We start from the raw sequence: 23776 nt of genomic DNA, 5'->3' as shown, positions 1-23776 counted from the left end.
TGTGCAGTTAAAATAGAAGGTGTGCGCTGTGGGACATGCGTTAGCATTGTGTTATAATTAGCCAAGCTAACGCTTCACTGATGGCACCTTATCCCAGTGTCGCTGTTTGGAGATTTAATGGATATCCATCCAGTGGACATCATCATTACTGACACAGAGACACTTGATGACAGGCCTTGAGATCAGACTTCAGAATAACACAGGTGAAGTGATGTTATGCCAAATAACGCGCGGCTCTCAGCCAATCAGATCGCTCGATCACAAGTTGAAGCTGTTGAACGAAGCCAATTATCCATCAGCAAATGAATTGACACGGACTGTTTGTGGAGATCCGTGTTGTTAAAACAGAGTTCTTAAAAGGACATGTTCTCTCTATTTGGTGACGTCAAGAGAAATATTTTTTTTTGTTTTTTAAAGGAAGTATATTAACTTGATGAAAAATTCACTATCTATTAGCTTCCAACTCCTAACGTCAACCCAAATTACTGTCAACCGGCAGCAATGCTCCCCCCCCACCCCCCCAAAAAAAAGTTAGACTCATCGGGACAATATCAAAAAGGAATATTCAGGTATATATTTTGTATATTAACTTGAGTTTCTAGGCCCTGTGACGGCCTGGCGGGTGTCTCCCCGCCTGCCGCCCAGTGGCTGCTGGAGTGGGCTGCAGCATCCCCGCCACCCAGGGAGCAGGATAAGCGGTTAAGATAACGGATGGAACTTGAGTTTCTGCTCATGTGTCGTCACCACCTGCCTGCCTGCCACAAAAAAAAAAAACAACCCTGCCTGCCATTTCCTGGTTGGTCGGCGCGCGTGAGAGGCGCTTCATTCTAGAGCGCCGCGGCCATGGAGCTACTGGTGCGATACCTGGACAGGAGGGACTCGGCCAGGTAATTCATTTAAAACTCCGCACAATATTAACACCGACACTGACTGGTAGCAGCGTCTAAACGGACCTCATAACCCTTGTTTCGGTGACGGGTAGGAAAGAACGACTACTGACAGCTTCTCTGAAGGACCATAACTAGCTGTCTAACTAACCGATCATCCGCAGTGAACATAACGACTGGCCTTTCAAACGACAGGCGGGTTAATCCTGCGTTTGGTTTCGCCATTTGACCGGGCAGTTGATTTTAATGTGTACTTTCTAAGATTTGGTCGGTTTTATTGACCAAGTCTGATCCCATAGCACGAGGAATTTCCCCCTTCTTAGCTGCGTACACAGGTACGTACACACGCGCACGCGTCAAACTAAGAGGAGCGTAAGTTAAAGAGCTGAGCGTACGGTTAAGTTATCATAAGGTCGGCACGATAAATATGAGAAGTCCAAAAGGGAGCCTGCAGATATATGAACAGTGTCAGAGGTGTAACAGAGCAGGGCTGTGCTGTAAGAAGATAAGACCAGTTACTGTCAGACACGAAGCAATATAAGTTTAAATCATTGGAGGGGGGGGGGTTCTACAAAGCAGTCCATACCCTGAGAGTTAATATGCTACTGTAAGCAAATAGAATAGAGTATTGTTAAGTTATACCAGTACAAAACAGCCATCCTTTTGTAACACACACACACACACACACACACACACACGCACACACACACACGCACCAGGGGAAAATATTAGAGTACATTGAGTTCAACCTTGGACTTGCACCCAGCAGCATGAATGTACTCAGTGTCCATGTCACACAGGGTTCTTCCTGTCCAAAAAAGAAAAAAAGAAAAAAAGAGAGAGGACCAATTTAGTGCAGTGCTTGAAAAGCCCATCCTGGGGTGAAATAGAGTTTTTAGTAGTTTCACTTCTCTCTTTCCATCCTGTTAAAGAAAGCATTTGCCCGGCCATTAGTGGTTGCGTCATTTAGTCCAGTGGTTCTCAGTCAGGTCCTCAAGTACCACCAGTACTGCTGGTTTTCTATTCTGCCAGGTAGTTCATTACATGGACGTGTTGTTCAAGTCAAGTCAAGTCAATTTTATTTGTATAACCCAATATTACAAATTTGCCTCAAGGGCCTTTACAGCAACACAACATCTTGTGGGGAGGGTTTACACCTAAACCTCCCGATTGGAGGCTGAAATAACTGGAACAAGTCAATGTAATGAACTACCTGGTAGAATAGAAAACCAGCAGTACTGGTGGTACCTGAGGACCTGATCGAAAACCCCTGTTCTATAGCCCCCGCATGATTTGTGTTGCATTTGATGCCCCATTCTGGTTGAACCGACAGCTCTGCACTGACACAAGATGTTGTGAAAGAGGAGAGCCTCAGAGATGACCTACGGTATTACTTCATGAGTCCATGTGAGAAGTACAGGGCCCGGCGTCACATACCCTGGAAAATGGGGGTGCAGATCCTCAAAATCATCATGATCACAACCCAAGTAAGGACTGTGTGTGTGTTTGTGTGTGTTTGTGTGTGTGTGTGTCTGTGTGTGTGCGCGTGCGTGCGTGCGTGCGTGCGTGCGTGCGTGCGTGCGTGCGTGCACACGTGTGCTAAAGGTCCAAGACTTATAAAGCAAAATGCCAGTGTGAAATAATGGTTTCTTTAAGTTGACTGAAGACAAGCAGACTTTACTCTTCTAGATATGAAGATGAACAGCACTGGATAGGCTATCTTCAGAAAGCATGTGAACACTTTAAACTGAGTTGGCTGATTTAAAATGTTGGCTATATTGATGATTTTGTCTTCAAATCTCAATCTTAATTGTTGAATAAATTAATACCATTAAGACCACCTCACTTGCACATTTTATCTTTTCAAATTATTTGGCGTCTTGTTCACTGTCTTTAAGCCTCGCATTATTTGTTGTTGGTCATCTTTATGCTTAAAATATAAATGAGATGAAATTAACTTCGTTTGTCCATGTGGGGACAATGTTTTTTGTTTTTTTTTTGCAAGGGCAAACCCACAAACCGTACATGAAAGAGAACAATATTATAACACAACTACTATACAAGCTAAGTCAGAATTTGGACATTTCAAGTTGGAAATTTCTGACTTCAAACATAAATCGTTCAAGCTGTTTATTTGGGGGGGGGTATGGATGTTCGCAGGAAATTACTGTATTTTGTTAAAGAATATTAATATATGCAGCAGCATATGCTTCTTGCTGAGCTTGAGCATTAGGTAAGTGAAAATATTTATTATAGATGTACACTGCTCAAAAAAATAAAGGGAACACATAAGCAATGCAATGTAGCTCCAAGTCAATCACACTTTTGAGATATCAACCTGTCCAGTTAGGAAGCAACACTGATTTGTGAATCAATGTCACCTGTTGGTAAATTGTCTAATTTCCACCAGGTGGAAATTAGACAATTTGCAAGACAACCCCTATAAAAGGAATGGATTTGCAGGTGGTGGCCACAGACCATTTGCCTGTCCTCATCTTTTCTGGCCGATCTTTGGTTAGTTTTTCATTTTGCTAGTGACCTCACCACTAGAGGTGGCATGAGGTGGTATCTGCAACCTACAGAAGTTGCTCAGGTAGTGCAGCTCATCCAGGATGGCATATCAATGCGTGCTGTGGCAAGAAGATTTGATGTGTCTCCCAGCACAGTGTCCAGAGCATGGAGGAGGTACCAGGAGACAGGCCAGTACACCAGGAGACGTGGAGGGGGCCGCAGGAGGACAACAACCCCGCAGCAGGACCGCTATCTGGTCCTTTGTGCAAGGAGGAACAGGAGGAGCACTGCCGGAGCCCTACAAAACGACCTTCAACAGGCCACTAATGTGCAGGTTTCTGCTCAAACAGTGAGAAACAGAATGCATGAGGATGGTATGAGGGCCCGACGTCCACAATTGGGGCCTGTGCTCACAGCCCAACACCGTGCAGCCCGATTGACCTTTGCCAGAGAACATCTTGGTTGGCAGATTCGCCATTGGCGCCCTGTGCTCTTCACAGATGAGAGCAGGTTCACACTGAACACATGTGACAGACGTGAGAGAGTTTGGAGACGCTGTGGAGAACGTTCTGCTGCCTGCAACATCCTCCAGCATGACCGGTTTGGCGGTGGGTCAGTGATGGTCTGGGGAGGCATATCCTTGGAGGGCCGCACAGACCTCTACGTGCTAGCCAGAGGTACCATGACTGCCATTAGGTACCGGGATGAGATCCTCAGACCCATTGTCAGACCATATGCTGGTGCAGTGGGCCCTGGGTTCCTGCTCATGCATGACAATGCTCGTCCTCATGTGGCCAGGGTGTGTCAGCAGTTCCTGTATGTCAAGGGCATTGATGCTATGGACTGGCCTGCACGTTCCCCAGACCTGAATCCAATCGAGCACCTCTGGGACATCATGTCTCGTACCATCCGCCAACGCGATGTCGCACCACAGACTGTCCAGGAGTTGACCGATGCCCTGATCCAGGTCTGGGAGGAGATCCCTCAGGAGACCATCCGTTGTCTCATCAGGAGCATGCCCAGACGTTGTAGGGAGTGCATACAGGCACGTGGAGGCCACACACACTACTGAGCCTCATTTTGAATCGTCTTGAAGAATTTCCACAGAAGTTGGATCAGCCTATGTTCTCATTTTCCACTTTGATTTTGAGTATGATTCTGAATCCAGACCTTAATGGGCTAATGATTTTGATTTCCATTGATCATTCTTAGGTTATTTTGCTCTAAACACATTCCTCTGTCTAATAAATAAAGATTTTCAGCTGAAATATTTCATTCATCGAGGTCTATATTGTGTTTTTAGGTGTTCCCTTTATTTTTTTGAGCAGTGTAAATACTACCACTACTTTCGGGCTGTTATAGATGTAAAATGAGCCAAAACATTATGACCACCTGCCTAATATGCTGTTGGTCCTCCGTTTGCTGCCAAAACAGCGCCGACCCACAGAAGCATGGACACGTTAGCAGCAGATCCTTCAAGTCCTGTAAGTTGTGAGGTGGAGCCGCTGTTGATCAGACTTGTCGGTCTAGCACATCCCACAGATGCTCAATCAGATTGAGATCTGGACAATTTGGAGGCCAGGGCAACACCTTGAACACTTCATCATGTTCTTCAAACCATTCCTGAACAATGTGTGCAGTGTGGAAGGGCGCATTATCCTGCTGAAAGAGGCCACTGGCATCAGGGAATGCCATTGCAATGAGGGGGTGTACTTGGGTCTATAACAGTGTTTAGGTAGATGGCACGTATCAAATTAACATCCACAGTAATGACTGGACCCAAGGTTTCCCAGCAGAACATTGCCCAGACCATCACACTGCCTCTGCCCGCTTGTCGTCTTCCCACAGTGCATCCTGGTGCCATCACTTCTCCAAATAAACGATGCCCACATACATGGCCATCCATGTGATCTGAAAGAAAACGAGACTCACCAGACCAGGTGACCTTCCACTGCCCCAAGGTCCAGTTCCAATGCTCATGTGCCCATTGTAGGTGCTTTTGTTGGTGGACAGGGGCCATCATGGGCACTGTGACCGGTCTGTGACTATGCAGCCCCATACAAAGCAGGGTATGATGCACTGTGTGTTGTGACACATTCCTCCCATAACCATCATTAAAATTTTATGTGACTCGTGCCACAGTAGACCCTCTATCGGTTCAGACCAGACAGGATAGCCATCATGGCCCTTGTGCAACAGTAAGCCTTGGGCAACACCCTGCTGACCGGGAGCACCCCACAAGCCTTGCCCTTTCAGAGATGCTCTGACCTAGTCATCTGGCCCTAACAATTTGGCCCTTGTCAAAGTCACTCAGGTCTTTAGTCCTGCCCATTTCTCCTGCATCCAACCTGTTTTTCGCTACCATCTAATCAACCCAGACCTTGACATGTGTCCTTGTTTCCTTGTTTGCAGATTATCAGTGTTATTCGGTTCACCTTTAAGTGGTCATAATGTGGTAGAATATTTACCTAGATATTTATCCATCAAATTTACAGTTTTGCTTTCCGCATTTTCTTGCTGCAACGTCACGGACTCAGGTTGGATAAACCGAAAATGACCTGAAACTCCCAAGTTTGGCGACCGTTCAGTTAGTTTTTTTTCACAATTCATGTCTCATTTTTTACTAGTTTCGAGCTGTCTTGAATGCAGTATGAAGATTGGGGTTCTAGTATGCTCTATTAAAAACCCACCAGAGCAGCGTCAGTAATCTATGTTCAAGAGTAGCGAACATGGGGGACCAGTCAGCCTATACACTGTCACGTAAATTGAAATCAAACTGCTCTAAAGTAGCAATAGAATAGCCCACCTAATAATGAATAATCAATAAATGTCCCTGTACCGGCTCCAGCTCATCCTCTTCGGCCTCAACAACCAGCTGGTTGTGTCCTATAAGGAGGAGAACACCGTGGCCTTCAAAAACCTCTTCCTGAAAGACTACAGCGGGGTGGACGAGGATGACTACAGCGTGGCGGTCTACACCCAGCAGGGCGTCTACGACAGTCTCTTTTATGTCCTGGATCAGGTAAGTGTCATTGATTCATTTGTCTAGTCAGTTTTCACAACCAGACTGGCTTTTTCTCTACATTCTATAGCCACTTTTTGGTCTAAAATGTTGCAGTTGAGCACGTCAGCTATCCATGGTCTGAATTGGAAGTATTGTAGGCTTCAATGTGTGACTTGTGTATTTAGTGCTTTCTTTTTTTCGTGTATTTAGTGCTCTCTTTTGATTTCACAGACTTCCTCTGCTACTGTACAAAAAGGGTGCTGGGATACATGTATGAACTGATGTAGGGCTTAACATTATTTACATTAAGTTTGTGTGCTTGAAATGGTTTTTAAAATCAATCATATCTGATTGAGACAGCACTGAAACAGGCTCCCTTAAACTTAGAATCAGTGCTGATTCTCCAAGGTGTGTCGGGGACTGACGTCATAACAAGGTTTGCTGTGTCTCAGGTTTCTTGTGAACCAGCACTGGCGGTTCGTTTTACCCGAGACTCGTCTTCTCTATGGTACAGAACAGAGTTGTGGTGTGTGTTTTCAGTACAGCCAACTAGGCCGGCTCTCCGTTGGTCCCATTGGCTATGCTGAGGACGCTGATGGCAGCCTGCTGCCCCTGATGGTCTGCAAGCAGTACTACAAGAGAGGCAGCGTGGAACCCTCGGATGAAGCCTATGACATCGACGCCGAGCTGGAGACAGGTTAGGGACCAACATTTTACATTCTGGTCATTTGGCTGATGCTTCTTTTTTATTCAGTGGAAACCCACTTTACCATGACATAGTCTACTACTACTTTCGGCTGCTCCCGTTAGGGGTCGCCACAGCGGATCATCCGTTTCCATTTCTTCCTGTCTTCTGCGTCTTCCTCTGTCACACCAGCCACCTGCATGTCTTCCCTCACCACATCCATAAACCTCCTCTTTGGCCTTCCTCTTCTCCTCTTCCCTGGCAGCTCCATATTCAGCATCCTTCTCCCAATATACTCGGCATCTCTCCTCCACACATGTCCAAGCCATCTCAATCTTGCCTCTCTTGCTTTGTCCCCAAACCGTCCAACCTGAGCGGTCCCTCTAATATAATCGTTCCTAATCCTGTCCTTCTTCGTTACTCCCAGTGAAAATCTTAGCATCTTCAACTCTGCCACTTCCAGCTCCGCCTCCTGTCTTTTCATCAGTGCCACTGTCTCCAAACCATGACATAGTAAAAACGAAAAAAAAAAGGAAAAACTAGAAGAGTGCACTCGGTAGAGTGCAGATCCCTGCCAAGCATATCTCCCCTCCTCCAGTGTTTGAACTTGGTGACAAACCACCCCTTTTTATGCTACTGGGAGAAGGGAAAATATGGAGGCACTGTCTGCATATCTCCCCTTCTTCGGTGCTTGGACTTAGGTGACAAACCAGCTGAGAAGTAAGCGTTTGACTGCGGTATAAAACAGGATTTTCAAAGGTTTGAGATCACCGCAACCACAAGATATCCTCGATCATACATTCATAACTGCACAAAACCTATATGGCTGACAGGCCCAGTAGTATGTGAGATTAGCAGTGGACAGAGATAAAGACACAAACGAATAGAAAAACCAGTGATTTTTCTGCCATTATAAGACTTTTGCATGACACCCAAGTCAATTGTATGGGAAATATGGAAGAATAAAAGTTTTAACTCAAGCTAAAAAAATCTAGTTAATAGAAATGTTTTGCCTGTCAGTCTGTGGATGTGCAGCCTGCTAGGCGGACCCTCAATCAAGCAAGCAAGCAACCAATCAATCAATCAGTCAATCAACCAATCAACCAATCAATCAATCGTTACATTTTATATAGTGCTTTTCTAGCTGCAACAGCCACTCAAAGCGCTTTACAATTAATTCACACACACATATCATACACCGATGGCATGTCAACTATGCAAGGTGCTCAAGTATTAAAGGTACAATTCAGTTTATTGCCCCCTCTATTTAAGATGGGGAGACTCGCATCACACCGTTCACATAGATGGGAGAAGAGACAGGAAAAGACATTATTCAGAGGGAGAAAGAAATGAGAGAACAGTTGCAATAACCAATAATCTATACTCTACACAAACAAAAAAATCTTAGACCCGAGTGCCAGTTCATTGTCATAGTATTTATTGATTTATTTATTTAAGGAGGAGAATATTAGGTCCCAAATCCAGCCAGGCTCTTGCATTCGTTCCATTCCCCATGTTGATTCTGCCTCTTTCACTCAGTTTCAACCAATTACAATTTCAGTGTTGGAGAGTACAGTCTCCAATATGAACCCCTCCTCCTGCATCCTAGACATTATTCCCACTAAGCTGCTCAAGGAGGCATTTTCAACTATCAGTCTCGTTATTCTACAAACTCTTAATAATTCTCTGGGCTCTGGTTCTTTTCCAGAGTTTAAGCACACCATTGTTCACTCATTGCTGAAGAAACCCAATTTAGATCCCCTGTCCCAAACTAACTACAGACCAATCTCCAAATTGTCTTTTCTATCTAAGGTTCTGGAGACCCTCACATGAAATGCGACCAAGTCTAATATTTACTTGCATTTTCCAAAAAGAAAAGGTTTGCCATGCGACCATTTTGGTCCTAACCCTGTCTTTACTTTCATAATATAATAAAGCTGGGTAAACCGTTTACACTCGTGCATGCATGACTCACACGCATGACTCACATCTACGGTTGACTCAGATCAGGCAGTGACAAGAATATGCAACACTTCCTGATTTGAATTCAGCCTAGAGGAAGCTGTTCCTTTTATAACCTATGCACTTCTTATGATTATCAAAATTCTTTTAATAACTTCTGGTCATGTCCCTACCTGATCCGAGTCAACCGTAGATGTGAATGGCATGGTTGACTCAGATCGGGCAGTGACAGCAGCGTTGGTTGAAGGAGCTAGAGAGTGAATGAAGAGAAGGAGCATCAGTAGTGAGAACAAATGTTTTTCAAAGTTTTTGAATCACTGCAACCATGAGAGGTTCTTCATCATACAGTCATAACTGTGCACAAAAAATGTGAGGGTAATAAATAGGTCCAGTAGTTTGCGAGATTAGCCGCACACACACACACACACACACACACACACACACACACACACACACACACACACACACACACACACACGTGCGACCAAATGCAATATCCCCTTCAGGGATAATGGCTCTCTAGTAACCACAGCAGATGATGTCATATGTGCAGTAACACTGAATAGCACTTGGTATTGGCAATGAAATACTTAGATTTCAAACTTCCTCAATATTGTAGATAAAGACTGTAGCATTTATAATAATGAGAATAGACTAGAGTGTAATAACTAAAGGCATGAATGAAAACAGAATTTTAAGAAATAAGTGTGACAGAAAACTTTTTCAATTATTCTTTTTGGGCATTTATTTTGCTCATTAGATAGCTACAGTGAAGAGTCAGGCAGGAAATGGGGGGGGAGAGAGAGAGAGAGAGAGAGAGAGAGAGAGAGAGAGAGAGAGAGAGAGAGAGAGAGAGAGAGAGAGAGAGAGAGAGAGAGAGAGAGAGAGAGAGAGAGAGAGAGAGAGAGAGAGAGAGAGAGAGAGAGAGAGAGAGAGAGAGAGAGAGAGAGAGAATGGGTATAACATGCAACAAAAATCACCGATGGAATTCGAACTGGCGACAGTTGCAACCACGTGGCCATGTGGTATGCACTGTAACTATTCGGCTGCGGAGGCGCTCTAGAAAACTGTTTTAAGTATGAATAGATAAGTATTTCAGTAAAGTAAACCATGCAACCATCAGCCATTAACTTGTGCAATTGAAGAGTTGGGCAGTATCTAGGCTACAGTATCTAGGGCTGCAGACTACCACATGTCTGCTCCTGTACATGTGGAGTCGCCAGCCACTTCTTTCCACCTGAGAGTGAGGAGTTTTGCCAGGAGGATGTTGCGTGTGGGAGGATCACACTATTCTCCCCCAGTACCCCCCTCCCCCCTGAAATGATGCCTCGACCGACCAGAGGAGGCGCTAGTGCAGCGATCAGGACACATACCAACATTCGGCTTCCCACCCGCAGACACTGCCAATTGTGTCTGTAGGGATGCCCAACCAAGCCGGCGGTAACACAGGGATTCAAACCGGAGATCCCCGTGTTGGTAGGCAACGGAATACACCACCATGCTACCTGGATGCCCCCAGTGAAATTAATTTGGTGCAAGAAAAACCATGTACATACATTCCAGATGATGTTATCCATTTCATCTTCCCAGTTTGTATATCCCATGATCCAAAGACTACAGACCGATTGAAGGTCGAGAATTCAACGTTTTTTAATCTGGACTTTTACAGGTAAACCATCCCATCAATACTATTACCGTTAATACCAACACAGCCAACATCACACATTTACATCTGCCTCTTTCCCCTTCAGGCTTGTGGACATCACAACAACCTTCCAGCTTAAAGGAATCAACCTACAGACAGTGCGTTCACGCGAGTTACCAGACTGCTACTCGTTCTTTGTGACGGTATGGCTTGGCCATTTTATGTCAGTAAAAACCCAGTGATAGTAAATAGTAGGGAACAGCCACTGTTTACAGGAAATTCATTGAGTAAATGCAGTGATGAAGAGATGCAGATGGTATGTAAAGTCCATTTGAGATGACTGAGACATGCGTAGGGCATAATGGTTTCCATGTTGAGGCAGGTGGTGTGAACTGTTCTTTTTGTTTCCTTTAATTTGAGCTGTCTCTCTCAGGATGAAGTCATTTCCTTCATTCATCGCTTCTCCTCGTTCCTAGATAACCTTCGACAATCAATGCCACAGCGGAAAGGTAAAAATATTCCTGGACATAGACGCCACGAGTAGCGCGTGCCGGGACTGGAAGATATCCGGGACCGGTAAGACGTCATTGTGCCTCATTTCAGTCAAACACCATTTTACTGAATAATTTCTCGGCAATAAAACACGGATGACGTGTATCAGAACAGTTTACACCCCATCGGGTGAGTTGTACACAGATTGTGCAGTGATATTGACAAAATAGTTGTAACCGAATACCTTGACATTGATCATGTGGTGATATTTAGTGGATGACTATTGGTTCTTTCGTAAGATATTTACACAGCAGAACATGTAGATAAATAATCATCAGTAATGTCGATATGATGACCAAGCAGGGAGAGATGGTCATTGTTCATTTCACTAAAACAGTGGAAAAAGTTCAGAAAAGTGTCTCACTTTACTGTAATGCCGCCTTTAAGACCAGGGAATGACAACATTTAAGTTATATCACCATATTACCACAACCACAACACACCTAGTCTCATGTCAGCAGATCCATATTACGTCCATACACTGACCAGCTCTAGTTGTCGTTGAACTCAATTTTAAGTATTAAGTGGTATTTATTTATTTATTTGGATCCCGTGTGCCCCCCCCCCAATTTTACTCTCCAATTGTACATGGCCAATTACCCCACTCTTCCGAGCCGTCCCGGTTGCTGCTCCACCACTTCTGCCAATCCATGTGTTGATACAGGTGGAGTCGCCAGCCACTTCTTTTCACCTGACAGTGAGGAGTTTTGCCAGGGGGATGTAGCACGTGGGAGGATCACACTATTCCCCCCCAGTCCCCCCCCCCGAACAGGCGCCCCGACCGTCCAGAGGAGGCGCTAGTGCAGTCAGGACACATACCCACATCCGGCTTCCCACCCGCAGACACGGCCAATTGTGTTGGTCCCAATTGGTCAATTGGGCATCCCAAGGGATGCCCGACCAAGCCAGAGGTAACACGGGGATTCGAACCGGCGATCCCCGTGTTGGTAGGCAACGGAATAGACTGCTATGCCACCCGGACACCCTGCTTAAGTGTTATTTTTGTAATCATATAAAGTGCCACATACTCATCACACATTGTCATGTATGATGAACACCATCCGTCTGGTTCCCCGAGTGAAAAACGAATGTGTTGAGTGAGGGAAAAAAATGTCAAGAATTATGAGCTAACAGCATATAGCCTGTTTGCTAGCTCGGGGCATTTGACTCCAAAGGAAATGACAGCTCGCAGACAACCGGGTGGACTGTTAATATGGGCGTTGTGTAGGAGGCAGGTTGTTATCAGCCTCGGTCCGGAGGTTGGTTATGTAAGAGATTAAACCCTCTTTATCTGTTTCAGCCCAGAAGAACACACACTACTTCCTGGTGTTTGACGGCTTCGTCATCCTGGTGTGTCTCATCTCGGCGGTGCTCTGCGCGCGCTCCATCATACTCGCCATCAGGCTGCTGCAGGTGGGCCGTCCTGTCTGTCTGTGTAGAGAATTACATGTACAGTACAAACACAGTTCAAAAGATCCAATCTCCTATTTTACAGACCATTCATCACACAGAGTTAACCTAGTATGTGACTAAACTATGAACGAGTGGTAATTATTGAGTAACGTATTCACCTTATAGTCAAGTTTAACAGATAATTGCTATCTATCCCTGTGACACAAAGGGTTCATAATAATTGTTTGGTACAACGTGATGTGTGAATGTCCCATAAAGTGTTTGCTGGAGATTATATTCAACAGCACATGATAATGTGGTGAAGAGGGAGCTGAGCCGGAAGGCAAAGCTCTCAATTTACCAGTCAATAATCATTTCAACCTTCACCTATGGTCACGAGCTTTGGGTAGTGACCAAAAGGGGTGAGATCGCAGATACAAGCGGGTGACATGAGTTTCCTCCGTAGGGTGTTCTGTGTAATGAATGGCCTGTAATTTAAAAGGTCTCCTGAAATTTTCTTTTACCTTATCTCCTGTTTGCATGTTTCACGCAGTCTTTAGCTGTCCAGCTCTCTCTGTTATCCTCCCATTTTTTCTCACCCCCCCCCCAAAATAAACACCCCACAAGTTAGAAGTCAATCACGTTCATATACCAATTGCATAAATTGCATCTGCTGTCAGATTAACGTATGAATGAATTATCTGAAGGGTTTTGGACATGAGCCTACACCTGTCTAGAGTTCGGTTAGCTTGAGAAGGTCTCCCGTCACCTTGTTTACTTGGTTAATCCTTTATTGATGAGTATATTGTCATTACATTGTCAGTCTCCTTACAGAGGTTCTCCAAATTCCTCCACGAGAACTACAACCGCAAAGTGTGTGAGGACGACCAGGGGGAGTTTCTGAACGGCTGGTACGTGCTGGTCATTGTCAGCGACCTGTTGGCCATCGTGGGATCCATCTTGAAAATGGAAATACAAGCAAAGGTAACCGCAGTCCTGTCCTGCTCGCTTACAAAGGAAATGTAATGCACACCCTCCGAAACTGATTCAGCTTGTCCCATCACCCAGGTTAATGTAGGTCACAAAACTGAAGAAAAGCAAAAAAAAAAAAAATGCTGTGTTTTTGCTTTTGGTTTGCTTTTTGCATGCGTGTCCTGATTTACCAGCACTGTGGTAAAGCTGAGATGTTAGATGAGCTAAAACCTAAAGAAAATGTTGCACAAATCTGGGTTTACTCCGATGTGTAAAACCAAGAATAGGCGAAAAGTGCTTTGTCTTGTCTTTAAGATTTATTTTTTGTTTTTGGCATTGTAGCCTTTATTAGACATAACAGGACATACATAGATATATGAGGACACCCGTACCACCTCCACGCCCAACAGAACGGGGTGTGTGAGAGAAAGCAGAGTTAACAGAGTGCGGCCAGTGTGGCAGTGTTTCCTGGACGTATCCAGGGTTCGGTCAGGGCTAGTACCTGAATGTCTGACAGACTAGCAAGTGCTTGGATAAATTCTGTTTTATTTACAGCCAATTGGCAATTCCATAAGCCAAAGGTAAAGGAGGAGTGAGTAGAGGAGGCTTTCCTGAGGTTCTCAGGGTTGCATCGTCTGCGACAGATGCGATTTTTTTCCGATAACGAATGACAGAGATGTCTTTGTAGCACATGGCAGCCAATGAGAGAAAATAGTAGAAAAGGAAATTAACAGTCAGTGTCCTTGCTCGGAGTTAGAGGGACAGCTTAAGTTGGACGGTTTGGAGCCAAAGCAAGAGAGGCAAGATTGAGATGGCTTGGACATGTGTGGAGGAGAGATGCCGAGTATATTGGGAGAAGGATGCTGAATATGGAGCTGCCAGGGAAGAGGAAAAGAGAAGGGCCAAAGAGGAGGTTTATGGATGTGGTGAGGGAGGACATGCAGGTGGCTGGTGTGACAGAGGAAAATGCAGAGGACAGGAAGAAATGGAAACAGATGATCCACTATGATGGCCCCTAATGGGAGCAGCCGAAAGTAGTAGTAGTCCTAGTCCTTACTCAGAGTTGGCAGCACGGTGGTTAGCGTGGTCGCCTCACTACAAGAGAGTCCTGGGTTCGAGCCCCGGGGTAGTCCAACTTTGGGGGTCATCCTGGGTTGTCCTTTGTGTGGAGCTTGCATGTTCTCCCCGTGTCTGCGTGGGTTACCTCTGGGTGCTCCAGTTTCCTCCCACAGTCCAAAGGCAGGTCAGGTGACTCGGCCATACTAAATTGTCCCTAGGTGTGAATGTGTCGGCTCTGTGATGGTCTGGCAGCCTGTCCAGGGTGTCTCCCCGCCTGCTGCCCAATGACTGCTGGGATAGGCTCCAGCATCCCTGCAACCCTGAGTAGGATAAGCGATTTGGTAGAGTTAAAATGGGAAATTCAGGGTGAAGAAAGGAGGAGACATGAAAAGGTCCTATGGTTAGATTCAAACCCTGGACACCACAACCAGACCTGACCCTGTATAGCAGTGGTTCTCAATCAGATCCTTGGGTACCATCAGTAGTGTTTTTTTTTCTATTCTACCAAGAAGTTCATTACATTGAGCTTTTGTTCCAGGTGTGAAAGTAATGATCTAACTGGTGGTATATACCTAATTGGCTGAACAACCCTAAGTATGTTGTTGCACCACGTCTTCATTAGGTGAAGCAAACATGCCACCAAAAAACTGGACCTCACATAGCAAGACAGACCACATTAAGAGTCCGACTCACGGGGATCGCCAGTTCGAATCCCCATGTTACCTCCGACTTGGTCAGGCGTCCCTACGGACACAATTGGCCGGGTCTGCAGGTGGGAAGCCGGATGTGGGTATGTGTCCTGGTCGCTGCACTAGCACCTCGGTTGGGGTGCCTGTTCAGGGGGGAGGGGGAACTGAGGGTATAGCGTGATCCTCCCACTTGCTACGCCCCCTGGTGAAACTCCTCACTGTAAGGTGAAAAGAAGCGGCTGGTGACTCCACATGTATCGGAGGAGGCATGTGGTAGTCTGCAGTGACCGGGATGGCTCAGAAGAGTGGGGTAATTGGCCAGATACAATTGGGGAGAAAAAAGGGGGAAAAAAATCCCCCCAACAAACAAATAAATAAATAAAATAAGAGTTTGACTCACGTGTTAATCTATTGTGTAAACTGGTTATGTTTACCTCTTGTTAAACGTTTCAAAAAGGTGGGCCCTTCCATAAGTAGATGGTCCAATCTCAACTTTGGACAGCTGCTAACGGGCTCCCCCACTGAGAATCAACACAGCAAAATTGCAAAACCAAATCACAGTGGCGGCAGCAGCCATGTCATAAGTCTTACAAACGGTTGTTATTTCCTGACAACATCCGAAACTTGCAAGCGCTGTAACTTCATCATGTGACTCATTGTCCGATGGTATGACTTCCCATATGTTGACAAAGAGGAATTAGCCTACATCCAGATGTGCTTTCTTATTAGAAACATCCAAACAGATTTACTGCTGTTACCAAAGTGAAAAGCTTTTCTTCTACCAAGTATTAAGTTTTTGTCTTTCAACTTCTAGTATATTGTCAGAGATGAGTTGCTTTGAGTTTATTAATTTGAACAAAAAAACATTTTTTTGGGGGGGAATTTTTTTCCTCTTTTTCTCCCCAATTGTACTTGGCCAATCACCCCACTCTTCCAAGCCGTCCCACTCGCTGCTCCACCCCCTCTGCCGATCCGGGGAGGGCTGCAGACTACCACATGCCTCCTCCAATACATGTGGAGTCACCAGCCGCTTCTTCTCACCTGACAGTGAGGAGTTTCGCCAGGGGGACGTAGCACGTGGAAGGATCAGGCTATTCCCCCCAGTTCCCCCTCCCGACTGACCAGAGGAGGTGCTATGCGGCGATCAGGACACACACCCACATCCGACTTCCCACCCGCAGACATGGCCATTTGTGTCTGTAGGGATGCCCGGCCAAGCTGGAGGTAACACAGGGATTCGAACCGGCGACCCCCGTGTTGGTAGGCAACGGAATAGACCGCCATGCCACCGGACGCCCCCATTAATTTGAATTTGCTGGTTCCTCTATTCCTATGAAAGTCAAGTCAGTTTTATTTGTATAGCCCAATATTACAAATTACAAATTTGCCTCAGGGGCCTTTATAGCAACACAACATCCTGTCCTTAGACCCTCCATCAGATAAGGAACTTGCTGTGATAAAGGTTATAAAAGGTTCATTTTTAATGGGGTCATATTTCTGCCCTGTACGTAATAAAACAAACAAACAAACAAACAAACGAAACAGAAAAGTCCCTGGACATTTGACATTTAAGTCAAGTCAATTTTATTTGTATAGCCCATTATCACAAATTACAAATTTGCCTCAGTGGGCTTAAGTTACTCTTCCTCTGTTCAGTTTGGATGCCTTCACCTAGCATAGCATAGTCATCCATCACAAAGGAGAGAAGAAAGACCACAAATGGTGAAAAGGAGTCTGGTTTATATTGGCAGTGTTTTTTTTCAGCGTCCTATCTCTTGATTACATAAGCTGTTGAGAAAAGACATGACTGGAAGAGGCCAATAAATAAAGCGCTTCCCTTTTGCAGCTGTTGGACTTTGGAGTGAGATGGCTGGAACGTGGACAGTGCAAAGGCGTATTTACTTTTAACTCAAGCGTAATTTCCCTTTAACAGCCTTAGTGTTACACATTTACTGCTTCTGTACTGATGGACTGCAGCTTGTGTTTGTGAAGGAAGGCGGTGCTGGCCTCCAGTATCGCTCTTCTGTGTCTACTCTTACTCTATTTCTGAATCACAGGGGGACACTTGTTTATCACAAAGTACCCAAACTCAGCTTTGGGGTCAAAGAACTCGTGTATGTTTTCTACCCCTCAGTATGCCAGATGACCGGGGTTTACAAAACTGGGACTGTTTTGATTGTGTCTATTGACTAATCAATCACACAAGAGTATTTGGTTGAATTGAGTAACATGAGCTGATTTTTCCCCCCTCCCCTTTTACTGCCATATGTGGCAGACACGAACTATCTGCTCTTCCCAAGCAGGTTTTAAACAAACCCTAAGAACCGTCTGGGAACCCTTATTGACCTTTTGGTCCTAAAGAAACCCCAAACCCTCACATTTAACCTTAACCCTAAGATGAACCCCACAAAGTTACAAATAAAGCCAATTTGAAGATGGCGGTGGGAATTCACGTTTGCAGCAGCCTCACCCAGTACCGGTGTGGGAGGATGGCGGCGCGAACTTACGTTTGTGGCATCCTCACCCATTAAAGTCCATGCAGTGTCTTTGTCCATGTCTGCGTCTAAGTTTTTGTCTTCCTTTGATGGCTGGGAGAGCTGGCGCTGGATCGGCTGGGAGAGCTTGGTCTGCTGCATCCGGTGGGCCCAAGAACCATGGCCCTGCCCGGAACTGTGACCGAGGCGATACACTGAGGGTGGTCTGACAGGACGTGGAAGCGGGGCAAGCTAAGTTAATGGCTAGCCCATGCAAACCGGCAGTTCCAATAACACCGAGGGCGGTCTGGCGGCAGCCTTGCCTAGCGTTGACTGTGTTTTTGGTGTCGTCGTGTGGAGTGCGGGGAGGTGTGTCGAAGGTGTCTGGCTGGGAGAGCTGGCGTTGGATTGGCTGGGGTAGCCTGGTCTGCTGTGTCCAGTGGGCCCAAGAACCACGGCCCTGCCTGGAACTGCGACCGAGGAGGATACACCGAGGGTGGTCTGACAGGATGTGGAAGCGGGGCAGGCTAAGCTAACTGCTAGCCCATGCAGACCGGCAGTTCCAATAACACAGGGTGGTCTGGTGGCAGCCTCGCCTAGCGTTGACTGTGTTTTTGGTGTCATCATGTGGAGTGTGGGGAGGTGTGTTGAAGGTGTCTGGCTGGGAGAACTAGAGTTGGATTGGTTGGGGGAGCCTGGTCAGCTGTGTCCGGTGGTCCCAGGGATCACGGCCCTGCCTGGAGCTGTGCCTGAGGAGGAAACACGGAGGGTGGTCCGACAGGACGCGAAAGCGGGGCAGGCTAAGCTAACTGCTAGCCCATGCAGGCCGGCAGTCCTGACAGTCATCCTGGTTGGCGTTCGCTCTCTTGGACAGTGATTTTTGTTGTTGTTTTGTTTTGTTTTTTGATATGTTGGATATGTGTTTTTGGAGTTTGGATATATGTGTTCTTGCAGTTTGGACATCTGTTTTTGTCTTTGTGTTGCACTGCTGTGGGATGGGGAAACAATATTTCATTTAATTCATGTGTGCAAATGCATAGAATTACTACTACTACTTTCGGCTGCTCCCGTTAGGGGTCGCCACAGCGGATCATCCATTTCCATTTCTTAATTTATGATCCGCATATTTGATTTGGCAAAGATTTTACGCTGGATGCCCTTCCTGACGCAACCCTCCCCATTTGTCCGGGCTTGGGACCGGCACTAAGGATGCACTGGCTTGTGCATCCTCAGTGGCTGGGTTGTGCAAATGTATAGAATGAAATGACAAATAAATATTCCTGATTCCTGAATTTACACCTGGCGTTGCACTGCAAACAAAGACAAACGTTTCTTGTTTCAAGAAAGAGTACTCGCTTCATGATTATAAGGCTTGTTTTAAGGAATTCTCACCAAACAGGAATAGAAATCTTAAAAACTTTGATTTAAGAATCAGTTTTTTAGAATAAATGTCAATATAAATCAATCCTATTATCGTGAAACAGGTGCACATTATTGAAACAAGCAATAATATCTGCAAGTGGGATAAAAAAATGTACTAGGAAAATATTGATTTTATGAGACTTAAAAAAAGATGAATTCCTTTTGATAAGCATATAATTTTTCCAGTGTAACCTCTGACTTAAGACCAGCAAACTAATTCTAATGCCCAACTTTAATACTAGACCTAACCATAATCTCACCTGAAACCCTAGCCATGAAGCTAACCACTACCCCAGAAATAACCCTGTTCCTTTTTTTCTTCTTCTTTAGAAACAAACTTAGTAGCATACAAAGAGGTTCACTCATTCAACCAGGGATGTAGAATGTGAAACAAAAAACAACTATATACATACACATATATAATTACAAGAGTAAAATCGTGCTACATGTCATTATGTGTCTTAATTGCTTCATTATTATCCATATTACTTTTTTTCCCCAAGAGCCTAAATTCAGCATAGCTGACCAAAGGAATTCAGTCCGTTTCTTCACAACTGGTGCTACGAACTAAACTTTTCACCTTTTTTTTAAACGGATATTATAACACTTATTTAAATATTGTTATAAAACAAAAAAAAAAGAATACCTCAAGGCAAAATCCAAATTAAAACTCAAACTTGATAGCACTGAAACAGGGCTATGCAGTACCCCCCCCCCCAACCAAATCAAAGAAACCAAGCAAAAAATACTCACACACCGGTGTCCGGGTGGCGTGGCGGTCTATTCTGCTGTGTGTGATCCTCCCACGCGCTATGTCCTCCTGGTGAAACTCCTCACTGTCAGGTGAAAAGAAGCGGCTGGCGACTCCACATGTATCGGAGGAGGCATGTGGTGGTCTGCAGCCCTCCCCGGATCGGCAGAGGGGGTGGAGGAGCAGCAACCGGGACAGCTCGGAAGAATGGGGTAATTGGCCAAGTACAATTGGGGAGAAAAGGGGGGGGTATTCCACACCTCAGCTTTCCCCTTTTCATAATGGGCTATATTCCTTCCTAAACTTGACAGCAAACCTTGCATGGCTTTTTTCATGATTTAAAAAAAAAATCCCAATTGTACTTGGGGGGGGGGGGGGGAGGATACTTGTCTCCATTAGCTAGTCTGTTTCTGATTTCACTATCCTTATGAGGACATTTGGAGGTTGTTTACACCTGGCATTAACATGCGTCTTGGGTGGTCCGATCACAAGTGGACAGCTCTTAGTACGTCAGTTCACACCTGGTATTAGGATGTGTCTCCACATGCGTCTCGAGTGACCACTTGTGAGTGGATCTCACTTCCCCGCTCTATTGCAAATAACCACGTGGTAGGGGGTGCGGTTTAGCCTCGGCTGCAAGTGGAGCGAGGGGGCATGGCTTGCGGGAGAGCAGACGTGACAGGGAGGCTGATTAGTGACCAGCCCCAGGTGTCAAACTAACAACCTGTCCTTATATACCTCAGTGAAGCTGGGTCCTGGGCCAAACACAGGCCTGAAGGGAGATGGAGGAAAGGGGAGCCACACACTCTGAAAGGAGAGAGCGAGGAAATGGCTCTGGCACCAGAGCACACTGGCCTGTGGAAGTGAGCAAATGAAGGACATTATTAAATGAAGCCTAAAACCAGGTCCACCTTCATCTCGAACCCTCCCCATGGCATAGACGTGTCACAATCACGTAAATAAACACGTAGTACAGAAACGTGAGGAGAGGGGAGTCGAAACAGCCATTTAAAAAAATGAGACATCCTTGCTCAGTCGAGTCTCATTTTAGTGTGCCGTCATGTTGTCATACAAAATTTGAAGTGCTCTTAAAGAAATAAAATAAATCATGCCATATCCCAACTGCACTTATTTTTCTTTCCATTGGTTTTTAAAGTCAGCAGCCATACCAACATGTACTCTGGCTCTGCCAAATGACGGAAGCTAAGCAGGTATGGGCTTGGCTAGTACTTGGATGGAAGACCTCCCGGGAAACTGAGTTGCTGCTGGAAGTGGTGTTGGTGGGCCAGTAGGGGACAGTCTTCTCTCTGGTCTTAACATCTATCCATCCATTGTCCAAACCGCTTATCCTGCTCTCAGGCTCGCGGGGATGCTGGAGCCTATCCCAGCAGTCATTGAGCAGCAGGTGGGGAGACACCCTGGACAGGCCGCCAGGCATAAATATCAAATCCCAATGCCCCGGTGCAGTGACGGGGACACTGTGCTGTAGGAAATGTCATCCTTTGGATGAGACTTTAAACCAAGGTCCTGACTCACTGTGGTCATTAAAGATCCCATGACACTTATCGCAAAGAGTAGGGGGTCCCTTGGTGTCTTGGCAACCTGGCTCTCTCCATCTGGCCACCTAATCATCCCCCCATGTAATTGCCTCAATGATTCCTCCCTCTCCACCCCAAACTGATGTGTGGTGAGTGTTCTGGTGCAAAATGGCCGCCATGCATCACCCAGGTGGAACTACACATTGGTGGTGGTTGAAGTGAGTTACCCCTTACAATGTCATGTGCTCTGGGTGTGTAGATAAAGCGCTATATAAATGTAATGATGATTATTAAAGTGCTATGTAAATAAACTTTATTATTCTGGAGATGTAGATCGGTATAAAAGTCTTCAGACCCCTGACCTGATATATTGCATTTAAGAAATAGTCTATTGTGGGTAAACAGTTTTACATTATGACAATGGCATGGACACAGCAAATGCATGCCCGAGTGATCAGACCTCACTGGGTGCATTGACAGCTGTACTCAGAGCTGTCCACTTGTGATTGGATCATCCAATACACATGTTAACAGCTGGTCTAAACAGCCTCTGGTCCCCACGAGGAGACCCCCCCCCCCACACACACACATCTGAGTGACCTCCTCCCTCTCTTTATCCACCCTATAGAGTCTAACCAGCTATGACGTGTGCAGTATTTTCCTGGGGACCTCCACGCTGATGGTTTGGGTCGGGGTGATCAGGTATCTGGGCTACTTCCAGAAGTATAACGTAAGTCTGTGGACCTTCTCCTTTCTGTTTAAGCCTTGTCGTCTACTTTCATGTTTTCCATCTCTAAGTGCTCAGCCGGAGTGACCCTCAATACAGTAAGTGCAATAGTAGAATACAACTAAACGATGAGGTGGAGGTAACAGTAGTTAATAATAATAATGGTAGATGCATTGTAAATTGAAAGCAAGAGGTGATGAATGATAAATATGGCGATGTTGTCAATAGATGGCATTCAAATAGTTTTTATTAAATCATCTTTTGATACTAACCACATCAGTTTATCGCTCAATTTTTTATTAATTGACATGCATCTGTGTTAGTTTTACTCAAAATGTAAAATTTTTTTGGGCATCTATCTTTTTTTTCCCGACCCCCCCCCCTTTTTTGTACTTGGACAATTACTCCACTCTTTTGAGCCATCCCGGTCACTGCTCCACCCCCTCTGCCGATCTGGGGAGGGCTGCAGACTCCCACATGTATCGGAGGAGACATGTGGAGTCGCCAGCCCTTTCTTTTCACCTGACAGTGAGGGGTTTCACCAGGGGGACATAGCGTGTGAGAGGATCAGGCTATTCCCCCCAGTTCCCCCTCCCCCCTGAACAGGTGCCCCGACTGACCAGAGGAGGTGCTATGTGGCGATCAGGACACACACCCACATTCGGCTTCCCACCCGCAGACACGGCCAGTTGTGTGTGTAGGGATGCCCGACCAAGCTGGAGGTAACACGGGGATTTAAACCGCCGATCCCCGTGTTTGTAGGCAGCAAAATAGACCGCTATGCTACCCGGACGCCCATTTATTGTTTATTTAATGTTACTCCACTGCTCATAGTACATGATAGTTAAACAGTCCATCAGGACAGAGCCAGATGAAGGGTCTCCACTCTCCACCCATCAGACCTACTATATGCCCCATTTACATTTGGTATTTTATATGACTTGTAAACACATTGTATCCGGATTTGATTTTTGTAATCATTGTATTTACACCTGTCATTAAAATGCTTCTCTGTCAGCCAAATAGAAGTCTGATGGCATTCTCCCGGAGATTTCTTGCATATTATTTTAATTATCTTCATGATCCAGCGTTTATCTTGTCTCAGTGATGCATAAAGAGTCCTGTCTCACAGTAATGGTGCAAATAAACACCTTCCATCTTCCACATTACTACTCACACATGCTCACACACACGTGCTACGTCCCCCTGGTGAAACTCCTCACCGGCAGGTGAAAAGAAGCAGCTGGCGACTCCACATGTATCGGAGGAGGCATGTGGTAGTCTGCAGCTCTCCCCAGATCAGCAGAGGGGGTGGAGCAGCGACCGGGACGGTTCGGAAGAGTGGAATAATTGGCCAAGTGCAATTGGGGAGAAAAAGGGGCAAAAAATAAAAGAATAAAAAAATGGTGGTCCCATCACAGACGTTAAAACTGATCCAAAGGGGCCATGATGTTGTGACAGGAAGTGGAGGAGATGGTCATAAATCTCAAAATGTCCATGATTTCC

General features: G+C 45.6%; 1 protein-coding gene across 2 annotated transcripts in view; it reads left to right on the top strand.

Annotated features, from left to right (window-relative positions):
• Positions 1 to 802: 802 nt before the first annotated feature.
• mcoln2 (mucolipin TRP cation channel 2) overlaps positions 803 to 23776 on the top strand; it is a 49876-nt gene continuing 26902 nt past the window's right edge. Inside the window, exons 1-10 of one of the 2 annotated variants that reach the window (XM_056276415.1) lie at positions 803 to 887; positions 2221 to 2374; positions 6247 to 6420; positions 6943 to 7099; positions 10640 to 10718; positions 10801 to 10897; positions 11171 to 11270; positions 12547 to 12659; positions 13473 to 13622; positions 22172 to 22273. In XM_056276415.1, the coding sequence (XP_056132390.1) occupies positions 844 to 887; positions 2221 to 2374; positions 6247 to 6420; positions 6943 to 7099; positions 10640 to 10718; positions 10801 to 10897; positions 11171 to 11270; positions 12547 to 12659; positions 13473 to 13622; positions 22172 to 22273 (1170 nt within the window). In that variant the 5' untranslated portion in view covers positions 803 to 843. Of the gene's footprint in view, positions 888 to 2220; positions 2375 to 6246; positions 6421 to 6942; positions 7100 to 10639; positions 10719 to 10800; positions 10898 to 11170; positions 11271 to 12546; positions 12660 to 13472; positions 13623 to 22171; positions 22274 to 23776 lie in introns of those variants that run through there. The other variant, XM_056276416.1, reaches the window with a different exon arrangement.

The sequence above is a fragment of the Lampris incognitus genome, chromosome 3, assembly GCF_029633865.1.
Source record: "Lampris incognitus isolate fLamInc1 chromosome 3, fLamInc1.hap2, whole genome shotgun sequence".
NCBI lineage: Eukaryota > Metazoa > Chordata > Actinopteri > Lampriformes > Lampridae > Lampris > Lampris incognitus.
Note: the sequence above shows the minus strand (reverse complement) of the source record. Positions and strands in the feature narration are given on the sequence as shown.